Source organism: Melanotaenia boesemani, chromosome 5 (genome assembly GCF_017639745.1).
Source record: "Melanotaenia boesemani isolate fMelBoe1 chromosome 5, fMelBoe1.pri, whole genome shotgun sequence".
Taxonomy (NCBI): Eukaryota; Metazoa; Chordata; class Actinopteri; order Atheriniformes; family Melanotaeniidae; genus Melanotaenia; species Melanotaenia boesemani.
In genome coordinates this window covers 28725720-28741008 of record NC_055686.1, presented here as the reverse complement: position 1 = coordinate 28741008, position 15289 = coordinate 28725720, and the positions used below count along the sequence as shown (strand labels likewise).

Here is a 15289-nt window from a genome sequence, read left to right as displayed (position 1 = left end):
TTCATGACTCAGCAGTTCTGATGGCCAAAGCATACAATGTATGGGTGTAAGATGTTACTGTACGTGAAGTTTGGAAACAATGATTTCATTCTTTATTAAGGAAGGTCACTTTAGGGTGATGGTAATGATATTGGACCTTCTCCATGTTTGAGGCCCCAGTAGAACAATGGTGGGGTAACCACCCAGACTCATTAGGCCCTGAGCCAGGCTTCAGGATATGACTGAACCAGACGACCTGAGCCAGGTTTCAGGGTATGACTAGAACCTCACCCTAACCCTAACCTGAACTGCTTCAGTGAATGCTTTATCTTTCATACCTGGTTTATTTCTTTCGAGCTTTGCTAGCTTTGCTTAGAGTATAAATCCAAGGGACTTTGGTGAACCCTTTACTTTCCCCCATGAGTGGCATCAACATGTTGAAGCTCTGCACAGCGGTTCCTGGAACATGAAGCTTGCATGTATGTTGGGTTAATGGCTCATTTTAAATGAACAGGGTTGAGTTTTGTGGCTGTTTGACTCGTTCGTCACAGGAGATTTTAGTTTGATGCTTTATCTAGAAGCGACGGCTACATTCAGATAAAAAGATCCAAATCTGGCTTTTTCAGTCTGACCAGTCCTGATCCAATTTTACCCACTCCACAGGTGGTCCTCGGTCAGATAAAGGTCCAAAGTGACTTTAACTCATGAAATTGTGACAGACAGAAGGCAGCAGGATGGTCCTCCTCCCTGCAGACTGTCAACCGGTGGAGGTCACATTTACTTTATAATATGTAATTACATCAGATCTCAGGACAAACATTATTTTTCTTCTTCTTGATGTTTCTGCAGCTCATACACCTCCCCCCCCCCCCCCAACCCACCAAACATTGCGGTTTCAGCTTTCCAGGCAGTGGAGTGTGCAGCACTCAGGTTATCACTGAGCTGTCAAGGTTGAGGACTGGGAAGTCTGGGACACACCCAGTAACAGATTACCGGGAGGAGGTGTCGTTCCCTTTCAGCTCCTCATGCTTCTATTTATACCAGATAGTTTCAGTAACTCAGAGAGGTGGTAGAGAGACACACACACAGAGAGAGTGCGAGAGAGAGAGAGAGAGAGTCATATGACCTACAGCTCATTCCAGAGATAGTGACGGACAGAGCGCTCACTCTGTGCTTCCATCTGTCATTCCACCAGACAGGCGGCGTGCACAGAGGATGTGCTGCAGCACCGTCACCCCGTTGTTGGGATATTCTCTGTAATTCTTATAATCCAAGGACACCACAGCATATTTAATCTGGGAATTCAACTGTGGGACAATGCCAGAGGAGAAAGGTAATGATGAGTTCTGATAAGCTGATTGTCACCTACAAGGACAGAGACTGCTGATAAAACCTTATATTTGAAGTAATATTACGATATTATACCACTAAATACAGATTAATCTCTTTTTTCAGTAGCTAAATGAGGGAAGATTTTTTTTCAGCATTATGTTAGAAGTTCCTGCTGAGGATGAGCGGTTTTCTCTACTAGTTTTTCCTAACCTCCAGCTGATCAGCTGGGGAATTGCGTAATCCCAGTAGAAGCTTAGACCACTTTCTATGTGGACGTGAATGACAACAAGCCTGTGGTGGAGAGCTGAATGCTTACCCTGCAGCAGAGGTGGTAAAAGTACTCACATTCAGTACTTAAGTAGAAGTACAGATACTTGGTTAAGAAACTACTCTGGTAAAAGTAGAAGTACTGATTCTGCCTCTTCACTTAAGTAAAAGTACAAAAGTACATCCTCTGAAATCTACTTTTGAAGTAAAAGTAAAAAGTAAAAAATGAATTTTACTGTGAGGGATTACTGCTGCAACTTATTTTATTGATAACCAGCAAAGTACTGATACAATACAGTCTCACACAAACCAGGAGGTATGAGAATAACAGATCTAGAGTTGACTTTTAATTCTTTAAAAAAAAAATAAAAATAAATACTGTGAATAAGCTATGAATTTTGAAATGAAACAATAGCTCTCACATTATTCCCGATAGATTCTAGTTCTGGATATATGTAATTATCAACTCAAACATACCCAAATGAACAACTTTGTGTATGTATTTAAAGTAGAAACATTAGAACAGAAAAAAGAGCAGAAAAGTGGATTTTGGAGAATATAGGACCTTAAATTAGTGAATTTGTGTGTGTGGTCCGTGTGTGTTTGATCCTTCCTTTATCTTCTGGATAGATAGAGGATATATGGACCAATCAGAGTTCTCCTGTCCCTCTGAAATATGCGATTAACAGTTCCTGTTCCTTCCCTCGCTCTAAAACAAAAACACGTATAATACAGCCAACAGGTGACCTCAAACTCTCATTTTATGTTGTACTGTATATTATTATATTATACTGTACTAATAACTAAATTAATCTTTGCCAAAACACAAGGAAAAAGATATCAGGTAGTGCAGCTTTAACAATATGCAAATCAACTTGAACATGAAACATAAAACATAAAACCTCAGCTACCAGAATTTCTTGTTTAGCCTTAGAAGCAGCTGGTTCTCAAAGTTCTTGGAGTTCAGGCAAGCCCTTTTGGGGGTAAAGATGAGGCCAGCGGTGCTAAAAAGCCTCTCACAGGCAGCTGAGGCTGGAAGTGGTGTGTTTAGCTTAAGGGATAAGTTACAAACAGCTGGGAAAGATTTCAGGATGTCCATGGTATCATCTGGGCAGGCCAGGTAGGACTCGAGCTGCTTAGTGTTCTCTTGAGCGTTTCCCTGCTTGATGGGAGAAAAGAAGTCTTCTTCTGAGGAGGAGTTGGAGGTGTCACTTGGATGTTGGATCGGTTGCTCCTTAAGATGCCTTTTGATGAACTCTAGGCCTATGAAAGAGAGAAACAACAAAAGGTGCCCAATAAACATGTTTGTTCCATATTAAAAAAAATATTAAAAAGGATCATAGTACACTGTTTGAGAGTACTTATTCATACACAAGTAATACAATTTCTTATAAATGTTTGCCATTTTTGCATTAAAGCTACACTACCTGATTTTGTGACTGTAAAAGTGATGTGTGTAAAAAATGTTAACACTCCCCTTTCCTAATCCCTCTCCTTTGCGCCCCCCGATCACAGTCTCAAACAAACCAGGAAATATGTACACAAGCCAGGAGCAATGAGAACATGGCAAAGATCAGGGATTGGCTTTTATTTATTTATTTAAGCTATGAATTTTGAAATAAAACAGTAGCTCTTGTGTGTGTGATTGTTTTCCCTCGCTCTAAAACATAACCCTTATAACACAGCCCACAGGTGACCTCAAAGTCTCATTTTTTCCCAAATGACTACTGTTATGCTGTACTGATAACTAAATGATTATCTTTGCCAAAATACAAGGAAAAATACATCAGGTAGTTTAGCTTTAAGGAAATATTTTATACATACCAGTTCTAAGAATGTTGTCATTACTTGTCCAGCAAGTCTTGAATTTGGGGACAAGAATGGCCGCAGCAATGAGCTCTGAATCTTCAAGCATCTCTCTGAATCGTCTTTCAAGTCCAGTCTGAAGAGCATCTATTAGAGGCACACAGAATTTGGAGGAAAGTCGAAGATTCTCTAGCTTAGTCTTGAGAAGTGTTATTGTGGGTACGAGCCATCCCATTTGAACACTGGTCTCTCCCTGAAGAACATCAATCGCTTTTGCGAATGGGCTCATTGTCTTTACATATTCGGTGAGAAAAGCAATCTCAGCAGGAGTGAACCTGTCAAAAAAGAAGTATAAAACAAAACATAAGTCACTACAGAAAGATAAATGTGTATTTTTAATTACATATTTCAGAATTATTAAAAATAATAAAGCAATCATAAAATATAAATTAAAATATAAATATAATATCTACTAACATGGGAATTTTAAGTGCGCTGCACACAGCTGTGATTGCTCCTTCGCCTTGCTCTCTGATGATCCTCACGATTCTCTGGACTGCCAGGAAGAGAGAGTTCCATCTTGTTTCAACCGGTCTCACAAGTTGTAGTTTGCATTTTTCTTCGATTATCTCCGCTGCTGCCGTGGACCTTCCACTTTTATTCCACAAACTTGAGCACTTCGCAAAAGCAGAACGAGAAAGTCGTTTGTAGGTTGTGTTGGCATTTGCAGTGGAAATATCAACTGTTGAAACTAAGTTCAAAAGATGGCAGGCACATCGTTGGTGTTTTGGCAGTTGATATTCTAAACCATCATCTTGATCCAACAATGTTCCAGCCTCCACAAACTGAAATTCATCATGGTTTTCTTCATCTTCCTCTCCTTCACTGTTTCCTTGTTCTGTTCCTGTCTGTTCCTGTCTAAGATCGTTGTTATTTTCATCTACCTCACCATAGAGCCTAAAAGCTTTTATGAAGTTTGAGCCATTGTCCGTAGTTGTGCGCACTATTTTGTCACGTATGTTGTACTCTGTATGGATGTCAGTTAGTGCTTGAGCGAGTGCCGAGAATGTATGTGATCCCCTAATTTGCTTGCATGCTAACGCAGCAGAGGATCTGACCATGGTTTCCGACTCAATCCAATGTGCTGTTACTCCGATAAAACTTCGCCTATGAGCCGTCCAGCAATCGGTAGTAGTAGCGATGAATTCAATGTCACTCATAGCAGCCTTTAAATTGTTTTTCATTTCATCTGTTGCTTTATCTATGTGATTTTTTATGGTCCCTCGAGACATCACAGTTAGATCTGGCTGCAGATGATTTAGAAGAGCTCGAAAGCCTGGCTGCTCCACAATGCTAAAGGGGTGGAGACCCTGAATAACAAAGTTTATAATGTACTGATCAACACTTTTTTGCGATACCCTTCTCATTTCCCATAGTTTCAGTTGCTTGGATGACCCTTCCTCTGAGGAGACAGACTTCCTCTTTAGAGTTGTTGAAGTCAGGCTTTTGTATCGCTCCACATGATTTGAATGCTTTCTCTGAAAGAGGAAAAAGACAAACACACACAAAAATTTTAAAAAGAGGTTCAGATGTACAAAAAATATATTTGTTATTTATAAATATACCCCTAAAAAATATTTAAATGACAGGCCTAAATTCAAGGCACAATTTTTGCAAAGGGGCATTTTTTAAAATATATTTTTGGTTTTAATATTCAACTGCTTGTATGATTTTAACTGAACAAAAAGTACTATGAATTTACATAAGACGACACTTGCAGCATGTACAAGTTCATACACATGACATGTCAGATACAAAACAGATACATGATAAAATGTATTATTTTAGAGTTTATAACGTTTAGCTAAACCATTCGGCATGCCAAGCTAAAATCTTTTTTTCCCTTTTGCACGCCATTAGCTTTCGGTGTTTTTGTGAAGCATGTGCTAGCTGGTTAGCTTCATGCTTTTAGGTGGGCCCCAGCTTGATTTATTAAGTTAACTCACTGGTGGAAACGACACTGCATTGTAAAATAAGCTAAAATAGAAAGTACAAAAAAACACTTACCTCTATGTGTTTTTTCAGATTCGACGGTGAGTTTTTGAAAGCCAGAATCTCATGGCTTTTAGGTTTACAAAGGACGCAACGCATACGCCATGAGTCATTCTTGGAGCCGACCACCTCGAAAAGTTCTTGTAAATAAGGCCAAGGGTGGCGAATGTCCTGGCTGTCAGGCTCGCTTTCTCGCTCGCTTTCCTCCTCCATGTTAAAACCTCCAGTTTAGACAAGGCTCGCTCGTTGGTTGCTCGTAGCTCGCTAGGCGATGTGATGTTGATATTTCTCCTTCTTCGCGGGTTGACTTTCCCTCTCCTTTATTACGTCCTTTACGTCATGCCGTCATCCGCGGTAGTGGGAAAAAAGTAACGAGCCCGTTTTGAAAATGTAAGGAGTAGAAAGTACAGATAATTGTGTTTAAAAGTAAGGAGTAAAAGTAAAAAGTCGCCAGAAAAATTAATACTCAAGTAAAGTACAGATACTTGAAAAATCTACTTAAGTACAGTAACGAAGTACAAATACTTCGTTACTTCCCACCTCTGCCCTGCAGCTTGACATGCTGCCTGCCTGAACCAGCAGCAGTGTTGTCCTGGTCCCCTGCCTGCATCCATAACACCGGGAGATCAGCCATTTGGCTGCTTACACAGGGATGAAGCCAGTTTCTAAGAAGTCATCACTATGATATCCTCTCAGTTATTTGAGGCGTTGCATAACAGTGACCTGTTGGTATCTTTACATTATTTCTATGAGAGTAAAGAGGGGAATATTCCTACTACTTCAACCTTCTTATGTACTTTTTGAGTGCAAAGGAAGCTGCTAAATGGTTTATATTACTTGTATTTGAGGACTAAGGTAAATGTACTCTGTAGAGCTGACCCCTACCCAGTTGGCCATGAAAAGAAGCCTCAGTGTTAGTCCTCGTAAACAAACCATAAATATCTCCTCTTCTGTTTTTTCTGTCTTGTTTTCAACACCGGCAAGCCTCCTTCTGTTCGCTGCTTTTCAAAGAAAGGACATAGCTGTGTTTTGTGTGCGCCACCAACACAATGTGACAAAGCTTGTTAAGTCTGTTGCTGAGGACACGGATGGTGACACACCCACACCGGATCACAACCACATGTTTCTACACGCTTACGTTCATACCACGTCCTGGAGCGATGCTACAAGCTGCACCCTGGTGAAAGGTTCAGTCCTAATCTGGTCAAAGCTCTGTCTTCTGGCTGCTTTACACAGAGTGGCCAGCGTGGAGCTGAGGCTGAGGACTGGAGGCTGCGCCCAGGCATTCTGGACGTGTCCCAGTCCCAGCCAGGGACAGTGTATCCTGGGTGTGTGATGTAATATCTGGCTGCTTTTCAGCCGTCTGAGTGACGCCCAGCACTATTCCAGACCTGCCAGTAAACAAACCGTCTACATGTCCACCCCCCACGACTACATGTCATCTTAAATGACAAACAATTTTTTATGTGCTTGATTACAAATGCGCTCATTGTCGGCTTTATTAGGTCCACCTGTTCCACTTCCTGTTTACACTAATATGTAACCAGCCAATCACATGGCAGCACGCAGTGTGACGGCCTTGTGATATCTTATTTTGGAGTTGTTGCAGGGCGGCTGCTTGGTCATTCACCCTGATTTGAAGCACCTGGAGCCTTGGAGCTTCACAACATAAAAGCTCCAGGATTCCAGGCTTCCAGGCGACTGTCCTGCTCTTTGCACTCTTTCCCTCAGAGCTTGTTTTTTTTTTTTTTTTTTGGTTTGGTTAGCGGTTTTGTTTAATAAAATAAATTCATTTAGTTTTGGTGTCTGTTCCCATCATTTGTCGTAACTTTTGAGCCAGGTTGTGACAGGTTGTGTGTGGGCTCATCTGGGATCCCAGGTGGGTTGCTAGCTTGCTAATCACCCCCCTGGCCTGCCAGATTTTGGTGCATAATTACATGAAGACAAGGGTGGAGCTTTTCAGGGGGTTGTGTGTTTAGTTGGTGGAGGGGGGGATCCATTTTCACAGCTTCGATGTGCATGGGGAGGCGACTTGGTTCTGTGGTGGCCTCTAGGTTTAGCCTGAGTATTTTGTGTGGGCGGCTCCTTTTACTGGATGCATCTCTTCTTGGGGCATCCAGCTATTAAAGCTTCTGTTTCTCTCTGTCCTCCCGCAGCAGACCAGTTTGTTCACCACTAACTCTTACACACTGCACACACTTATAATAGTTAGTTTTATAATAAAATATCTGTGCATCATCCAGCGTGTCCCTTCCTTGTGGGTTCTGACAATTCTTTGTTCTGTTTGGTTTTTGTGGCCTGTGGTCTTGGTGTGAATATGACTAGCGTGGAGGCTTTTATTACATCTTCCTCTGAGGAGGCCTTAGAGTAGTGTACTATAGAACAACTATTACATATAACTGAGTATTTCTGAGTTCTGGTTGGCAATAGACGTGACAAGGATTATGTTATGTTAACTTTAAAATTAAAATTGGCTGACGTGGGTGCTTTGGCAACAGTTGAGGATGTGGTTCTTCCATTTGATGTGAACCCTGCACCTACTTATTCTCCCTTCAGCCTCTGCGGCCGTGCCTTTTCAGAATCTGGGTTTGTCCTTTGACCAACAGAAGGAGCTTTTGCTTCAGTTGGAGCATGAAGCCACTTGAGGTTGAAATGATTCGCCAACAGCCAGAAAAGGTTAAACTGGAGGGTTATCATTTGTCTCTGGGAAAGGGGGCTGCCGGTTTGGCTGGATGTCAGTTTTTGGTGCACATCCTTTTGATGCTAGTGACTTGTGCTTGTTGCCACAGTTCAATGCGAGGGATCCGGACTCTTTTTTTGTTGTTTGAACGTGTTGCTAAGGCGAGAAAGTGGACTTAAAAGACTTTGAATGTGGCATGGTGGTTGGTTTAAGTATTTCCTGGGATTTTCACCCACAACCATCCCTAGGGTTTCCAGAGAATGTGTTGTTCAATCTATGACACCAAGAATTAATGCAGTTTTGAAGGTGAAATGGGGTCCAAAAGGGTAGTGGCAAGGTGGACGTGATAAAGTGGCTACTGAGTTTATAAATGTTCATATGGGGATTGAAGTTGTTTTCTGGTAATTGTTTGTGCATGTCTGAATTAACTACAAGCTCAAAAACTACTGCCTCACCCTGAAAATGTGTCATTCAGCAAGCTGTTTGCAAGGCTGAAGGGTTGAAGGGTTAAACAGTCACTGGGTTGCAGGGTTGAAGAGTCACAGGATTGAAGGGTTGCAGGGATGGATTGCAGGGTCGAAGGATTGCAGGGTTGAAGGGGATGTAGGGTTGAAGGGTTGCAGGGTTGAAGGGGGTGTAGGGTTGAAGGGTTGCAGGGTTGAAGGGGGTGTAGGGTTGAAGGGTTGCAGGGTTGAAGGGGGTGCAGGGTTGAAGGGTTGCAGGGTTGAAGGCGGTGTAGGGTTGAAGGGGGTGCAGGGTTGAAGGGTTGCAGGGTTGAAGGGGGTGTAGGGTTGAAGGGTTGCAAGGTTGAAGGGGGTGCAGGGTTGAAGGGTTGCAGGGTTGAAGGGGGTGTAGGGTTGCAGGGATGGATTGCAGGGTTGAAGGGTTGAAGAGTTGCAGGGTTGAATGGGGTGTAGGGTTGCCGGGTTGAAGGGAGTGTAGGGTTGTAGGAGCCTATCCCAGCTGCTGTTAAACAAGAATTAGTGTAGACCCTGGAGGGGTTCCTAAATTAATCATCGGGCCAGCAAATCAACAAACCACTCACATTCACTGCTGGGTTGGTTAGACAATCAAAGATGAGGTTTTAATCAAGAAGCTTTTTGATGTGAGTCAACAAAGCCACCCACCATATCACCACACATATATGTGAGTGAAGTTTGTAGCAATACTGCATTTTAATACGGTAAATATTGACTATGAGCTGGCTGCTCTTAACTGAGCTATAAAAACATGGTTAAAAAGGAGCTAGTAAAAAAAAAAAGTAGTACTGTAGCACTGTTGCTCTTTTGTTTTAGTCAAAGTATTTTTTTAATCTAGAAAGAGAGAAGGCAGAATTTTTATTCCTTTAAGGAATTAAAATATGTAAAAACAGATGCTATTTCTGCTGCTGCCAGCACTGTAGAATACAATCCAAACACATACAGTGTTAGCCCTTTAATGTTTAGTTACTCGCAGCCTTTAGTGTGTCACACTGAAGAAGACTGTTCTTTTTAAAGCTGCGTTCCTTTTACGGATTCAGGTCCAGTAAAATATGGTAATATGGAAGCAGCAGAGGTTTTATTTTCCTGATTATGTTATGAGAGGAAACTACAGATTAAATAGAATTTCTCTGAGATTTTATTGTAGATTTTGGATTGAAACTGACTATAAAGACTGGTATTAGTATGAGTCTGTCATTGTGGTCACTCTGCTCACCAGGTAAATGCATGAGGTTCCTTTGGCAGATGATAATGGGGTTTTTGTTTGAATCAGGCTTCTGTACTGCCCTCTCTCGCTGAGGTGATAAACCGGCTTGGCATATATGCCAGTGTTTTTGCACCAGCTCTGCTCAAACAGCTGACACAATGCTTTCTACAGAGAGCCTCTATTCATGAGTCATGCTGTTTCTGTGGGGTGAAATACACAGCCTGCAAAACACGTGCAGCTTCAAATCCCTCGCAGTCTTTCCACTCTGACTCTTTCCTGCCTGCAAGGCCCTGTTGTGTTCCCATCTAATCGCTCACTTGCTTGTTAGAATGTCAGAGCATCCTTTACAAACACTGCATGCACATGTGCAGCTAAGTTTTCTGCAGCATCACATACGATTAGATTTCCTTCATTCTGGAGCTTGTCTGCAGGGCGCTGCTGCCTCTCAGCCAATCAAGCGTTCAGGTTCATGCTTCTCTGCAGGCTGGGACCTCCAGATCAACCATTTATGTGTGCAGAGAAATCTTTTCCTCACAAACTGGATTTACTAAGTCACTGATTACACTTTAGAAAGTTTGTAGTATTTCCGGTAAACTGATGGGACTCTGCTGCATTTTGACCTCTGATGAACCCACAGAAATGAGCCGGCTGCAGAAACACGTGGGATCATAACAGCGAGGCCGTTTTTCATCCACGTGGAACGAGTCATCCTGCAGGAAAGGCAGGAATCATATGTTCACACACAAAGGATGTATTCTTTACTAAGCATGTAGGATTGTTTGTCCTGCTTCACTTTGGGCCATATGGACGTTTTATGAGGTGGTGCTTGAAAAAGCATCCTCGAATGGAAGCATCAATGGAAGGAGGTTCTCTAAGAAAATATGAATCTGAATAGGTAACAATAAATTGATCTACACCAATAAATCTATTCAATGCGGGATAATCCAGTAACATGGATGCAAAATGAAGACCGTGAAATTCTTAATGTGAAACAAACTTCATCACCTTCTGTACATAAAGTAAAACAGGACAGTGATGTTTATTTTCACCTGTTTATTTGACCTGTTGAAACTAGACTGAAATTGTGTTTTGCTGCAAACATGAAATGCTCCTGTGGCATCAGTGTTAGCACGGTGTCGTCCTCTGTCAGAAGAAACGAGGGGAGGATAGAAATTTCTCCTCTGTTTTATAGCAGTTTACACCAGCCTAGTAACAAACACAAACATTCTGACTCTGGGAATTGATTCACTGAGTTTTCTACAATGTGCCCCCACACCAAGAACATGAAGATTAATCTTATAGGGATACCAATAAGGCCCACTGAGACTGCTCTAGTTAAGGTCCTTAGAACACATGCACAATGACCCATACAAACAGTTGCAATAGTGAACTGGGAATCTGTACCGCCTCTACTGTGTGCAATGCTTATTTATATTGTTTTATTTAACTTATTGTTATTATTGTTATATTTATTGCATTCTATTTGCCTCTATTTTGCTTTGTACCTGTGGGGCCACTGCTGTTCAACATCTACATGCTGCCACTCACTCACATTATGAAAAACAACTAAATATGTCACCACAGTTATGCTGATGACACACAAATCTACATAACCATCTCACCAGGGGACTACAGTCCGATCCAAACTCTGATCAACTGTATTTATCAAAGACTGGATGTGCCAGAACTTCCTTCAGTTAAATGAAGACAAAACTGAAATAATAGTGTTTGGAGCCAAGGAAGAAAGATTAAAAGTCAGTTCTCATCTCCAAATAGCAAATTCAAAGCTAACAACCAATCCAGAAATCTGGGAGTAGTCCTGGACTCAGACCTGGATTTTAGCCGTTATATTAAGACACTTGACGTGAATTCGGCCTGTTATCACTTAAAGAACATATTGAGGATCAAAGGACTGATGACTGATGGTCCATGCATTTATCTTTAGTAGACTGGACTATTGTAATACTGTCCTAACAGCAGGAAACAAACTCCCAGAAAACTGCAGGTCTGCTGACTCAGCAGTTTTACATCAGGGTTAAAAACTTTTCTATTTGCTGCCTTTAATCAAAACAACTGTTAATTCCCCACACTGGAACTTTATTTCTGGCTATTTATCTATTTTATTTTAGTTTTTTCTTTGTTTTTGTTTAATTTCTTTTATTTCTATTAAAGTTTCTTTTTAATGCACTTGTTATTGCTGCCTTCACTCCGCTGTGAGGCTTTTAATATTTTATGTAAAGCAATTTGAATAGTCTTGTACATGAAATGTACTATACAAATAAATTCCTCTTGCCTTATAGGTATGTTATACAGACCTTATAGATATATTAAAAGGGCCTTATAGTTTTGTTACAGGGGCCTTATAGGTATGTTATAGTTATCTTAATCTCTGTGTCATTATGTGCAGTGAACAGTCGACCAGTTTTTTTCATATTTAGTGTGAAACCTTGTTGGTGGGAGGGTGGAGTTATTCACCCAGCGGTGTCAATGTCTTTAAATGCCAAATGTGATGTAAAAATTTTTCAACTTTCTCTTCACTTTGATTAGCTGTTTATTAAATCCAATGAGGAGACTAGCTCTCCCTCACAGTTTAAGAAAATCCTGGAGGAAACCCTTCCCTTATGTTCTTGGTCTTGGATTTAGGAAAATAAAATTTTCTAAGTAAATGTGACTTATAATCCAGTGCGACTTATTTATGTTTTTGGTGTACTGCTACGAACATTATAGGAACTTTCTGCTCCCTGACCTGGAATATCTGATAGTGAAGTGCAGACAATTTAAACTGGTTAGAGGACTTAGCTCGGTCGTGATCATAGTGGCCTACATACCATCGCATGCTAATGCTAAATTAGCATTGGAGGAGCTGTACTGCCTGATCACCGGGCAGATGAATACTAATTCAAAGGCAGCTGTGACTTAAACCACGTGGAATTAAAATCTGCTTATTTTTCTTGGTTTCTTATGTGGTTGAGATAATGTAGCTGGAGTTCTGTTGAGATGACAGACAATGAAGTCATGGTTATACCGAACTAAAGCTCAATGTCTACAAGCTCCTACAAACCCTTCTCTTTGTTAATCATATTTCAGGTTCAAGCCTTTATAGCAGGATGTGAACCGATCCAATAAATGTTTTTAAGTTGTCGTGTTCAGGGCTTATTGAGGTTGTAGAGAGCAGGAGGACCACACACAACAAAAACTTGGATAGTTTACAACACTGTCTTTAAAATGATGCTCCTCTCTAAAGCATGTTCTTACCACTGAAACATCTGATCTTGAACCATCCACCTCAAGGCATTTTACTAAAATCATTCCCTTAACTCATGGCGCGCTGCTCGGCGGCTGCTGCCTCAGTCTGCCTGATCCTGTTTGGGTGGGTTTGTATTGGAAAAAAAATTTCATTGCACCTGTTGCAATGACAATAAAGTTTCATTCATTCATTATCCCTGAACTTAATCCAGCTCTATGTTGCTCTATTTCCTTCATCATAAGAGCCATGCATAATTCACTTTTAAATATGTTCATGTGCTTAGATTTAAGACAGTGAAAGTCCCCAAGGTCAACAACTCGGCCGCCACAAAGTAGTTCTGCTGTAGTAATGTGAGCGTCCTGCCTCCTCACACCAGGAATGCTGCAGAGCACCATGGGATCCCCCCGAGTTGAGGAAATGTTCTATTTTTAGGCGGTTTGGCTGAAAGGCATGTGACATATAGCTGTGGTATAAATGTTTTACCATGTTGTCTGGTAGAGTTGGTTTAGTTATTGTAATTAGCTACACTTCCATGCTTGGCCAGTTATATGTGTGCAGGTGGTAAGCTGGTAAACTGTGTTAGTGGTCAGAATGGGTCCAGAAGCTTCCAGTGGTGTGACTGTACTGCAGAAATGTAGTGTTACATTCCTCAGATGTCTGCCTACGACCTTTGGGACAATTGATAATAGCTGTTAGCCGTTAGCCAGGACAGACACCAGAGAGGCTGACTGATGATATGGACAACTGGGCCCCAGGAGAAGGTATGGTACAAGCAAGAGTTACCTTATCCTCCATTTTTTACAAGGGAGGCTCCTTATCTTCACCCACATCCAATTTGATTATTGGAACACTGTATGCATCACTGTATGATCATTAATAACTACAAGCTGTGACACAGTCAATGAGGCAAAATAGGCCTCTGATTTATCATGTGAATGATGGCAACCAGTTTTATCTGAAAACTGTTTTATGTGTGAATTTGATTGTGAACTCTGAAGTGGAACACCTTCCAACTAAAAAAGGAGCACTAAAAGAGAAAATATGTCCATCTTGACTTATAATGGAAAAATGATAGATTGTTGTCCTCCTATTACCGTTCATAGATCCCCACTAACAGACCCTTATCACACACCACTACAGCTAGCTTGCCCAGGATGGCCTGCATGTCTGGAATAACTTGTTGGATTCTACACCTTGCTGTAAAGTTCATCCCCTGCCTCTTCCTCAACCCTACCCTCCTCTTCTCAGTGTTTGCAGAGGACGTAGTGACACTGGATCTTTCCCAACAGGTGCCAGGGTTCAGCCATGTAGGCCATGTAGGTCAGATCAGGAGGCAGAACTCCGGACCAATCCCGCTGCAAACCCTCCCTCCCTCCTCTATCCTTTCACACTTGTGGACTATTTTCTCTTCCAGATGGTTGCAATCAACTTCGTCTTAAAACCTGTTTTCTTTTTTTCTTTACAAGGACTCCTAGACTTTCCCCTCCTAAATTCTTGTTTTTATTGGTTGAAATGCCCACATGCACGCTCAACACGGGTGGCTTTAATGTAAACCCACCTCTTATTGAGAACAAAATGTAGACAAAATGGATTGGATCCCTGCTCCTGTCTTGATTCAATTTGTGGATCAGCACATTTTCAACCCAGAGATCAGTTTGTCATCTCAACATATGCACTTAATAAAAGCAGCTCTTTGGAATTCAGCTTTGTCCAATGAAAAGTCCATGTATAGCTCTCTAAACTATCATGTTTGCAGTCTTCAGGAATGTCCTGTCTCATGAAGGTATAGCCTTTCATTTGAATGAAAATGAGAAGCAGAACTCTAGCAGAAGGCCTAGCTCAGGAAGATAATGGAAGATAATCGTCCCAAATAGATCTCAGGAGAGGATGAGTGGTCCTCGTAAAAGTTGAGGAATGTGTTGCTGTAAGTCAGCCTTGTGCCTGCTTTTACTCCTCGGTGTAATATCCCCACTGCAAGGCAGGTTTGGAGAAGGCAAATTGCTTTGTGTATGTTCTGGGAAGGGACAGAAAGAGACCAGAGACAAAACTAACAGTTTAACTTGCATAAATCTGTATTTAGTAAAATTTAACCCTATATGTTTGACCCACACTGGAACACTAGTGAAGCATGGAGCTGTCTGAGGATGATGCTACAGAGAGACTGGGGAAGCAGAACTGATGTCAGGAACTCTCGTCTTTGTTATGCCATGTTTCAAGTTCTCAGGTCACAAACACTTTTC

General features: G+C 41.4%; 2 protein-coding genes across 13 annotated transcripts in view; one reads left to right on the top strand and one right to left on the bottom strand.

Annotated features, from left to right (window-relative positions):
• Positions 1-15289, top strand: part of ablim2 (actin binding LIM protein family, member 2) — a 101089-nt gene that overhangs the window by 17968 nt on the left and 67832 nt on the right. For 10 of the 11 annotated variants that reach the window (XM_041984955.1, XM_041984957.1, XM_041984949.1 and 7 more), the window contains exon 1: positions 1160-1312. The exons of the other annotated variant lie outside the window; for it this stretch is intronic. In XM_041984955.1, coding sequence (XP_041840889.1) covers positions 1297-1312 — 16 coding nt within the window. In that variant the 5' untranslated portion in view covers positions 1160-1296. Of the gene's footprint in view, positions 1-1159; positions 1313-15289 lie in introns of those variants that run through there. 11 annotated transcript variants of the gene reach the window in all.
• On the bottom strand, positions 1805-5968 carry LOC121639620. 2 transcript variants are annotated; one of them, XM_041984959.1, is made up of 5 exons: positions 5452-5968; positions 4803-4922; positions 3862-4061; positions 3403-3719; positions 1806-2841 (listed from the first exon to the last, which is right to left on the bottom strand). In XM_041984959.1, the coding sequence occupies exons 1-5, from the start codon at positions 5647-5649 to the stop codon at positions 2486-2488; spliced, it is 1191 nt and encodes a 396-aa protein (XP_041840893.1). In that variant the 5' UTR covers positions 5650-5968; the 3' UTR covers positions 1806-2485. The 2 variants fall into 2 exon arrangements, with proteins under 2 accessions (XP_041840892.1, XP_041840893.1); XM_041984958.1 differs by having other exon boundaries at positions 1805-2841; positions 3862-4922.

Coding starts and splice junctions, on each gene's coding strand:
- LOC121639620 (XM_041984958.1), bottom strand. CDS start 5,649: ATGGAGGAGGAAAGCGAGCGAGAAAGCGAGCCTGACAGCCAGGACATT. Junction 4,923..5,451: donor ATCTGAAAAAACACATAGAG/GTAAGTGTTTTT, acceptor TTCCTCTTTCAG/AGAAAGCATTCAAATCATGT. Junction 3,720..3,861: donor AGCGCACTTAAAATTCCCAT/GTTAGTAGATAT, acceptor CTTTTTTGACAG/GTTCACTCCTGCTGAGATTG.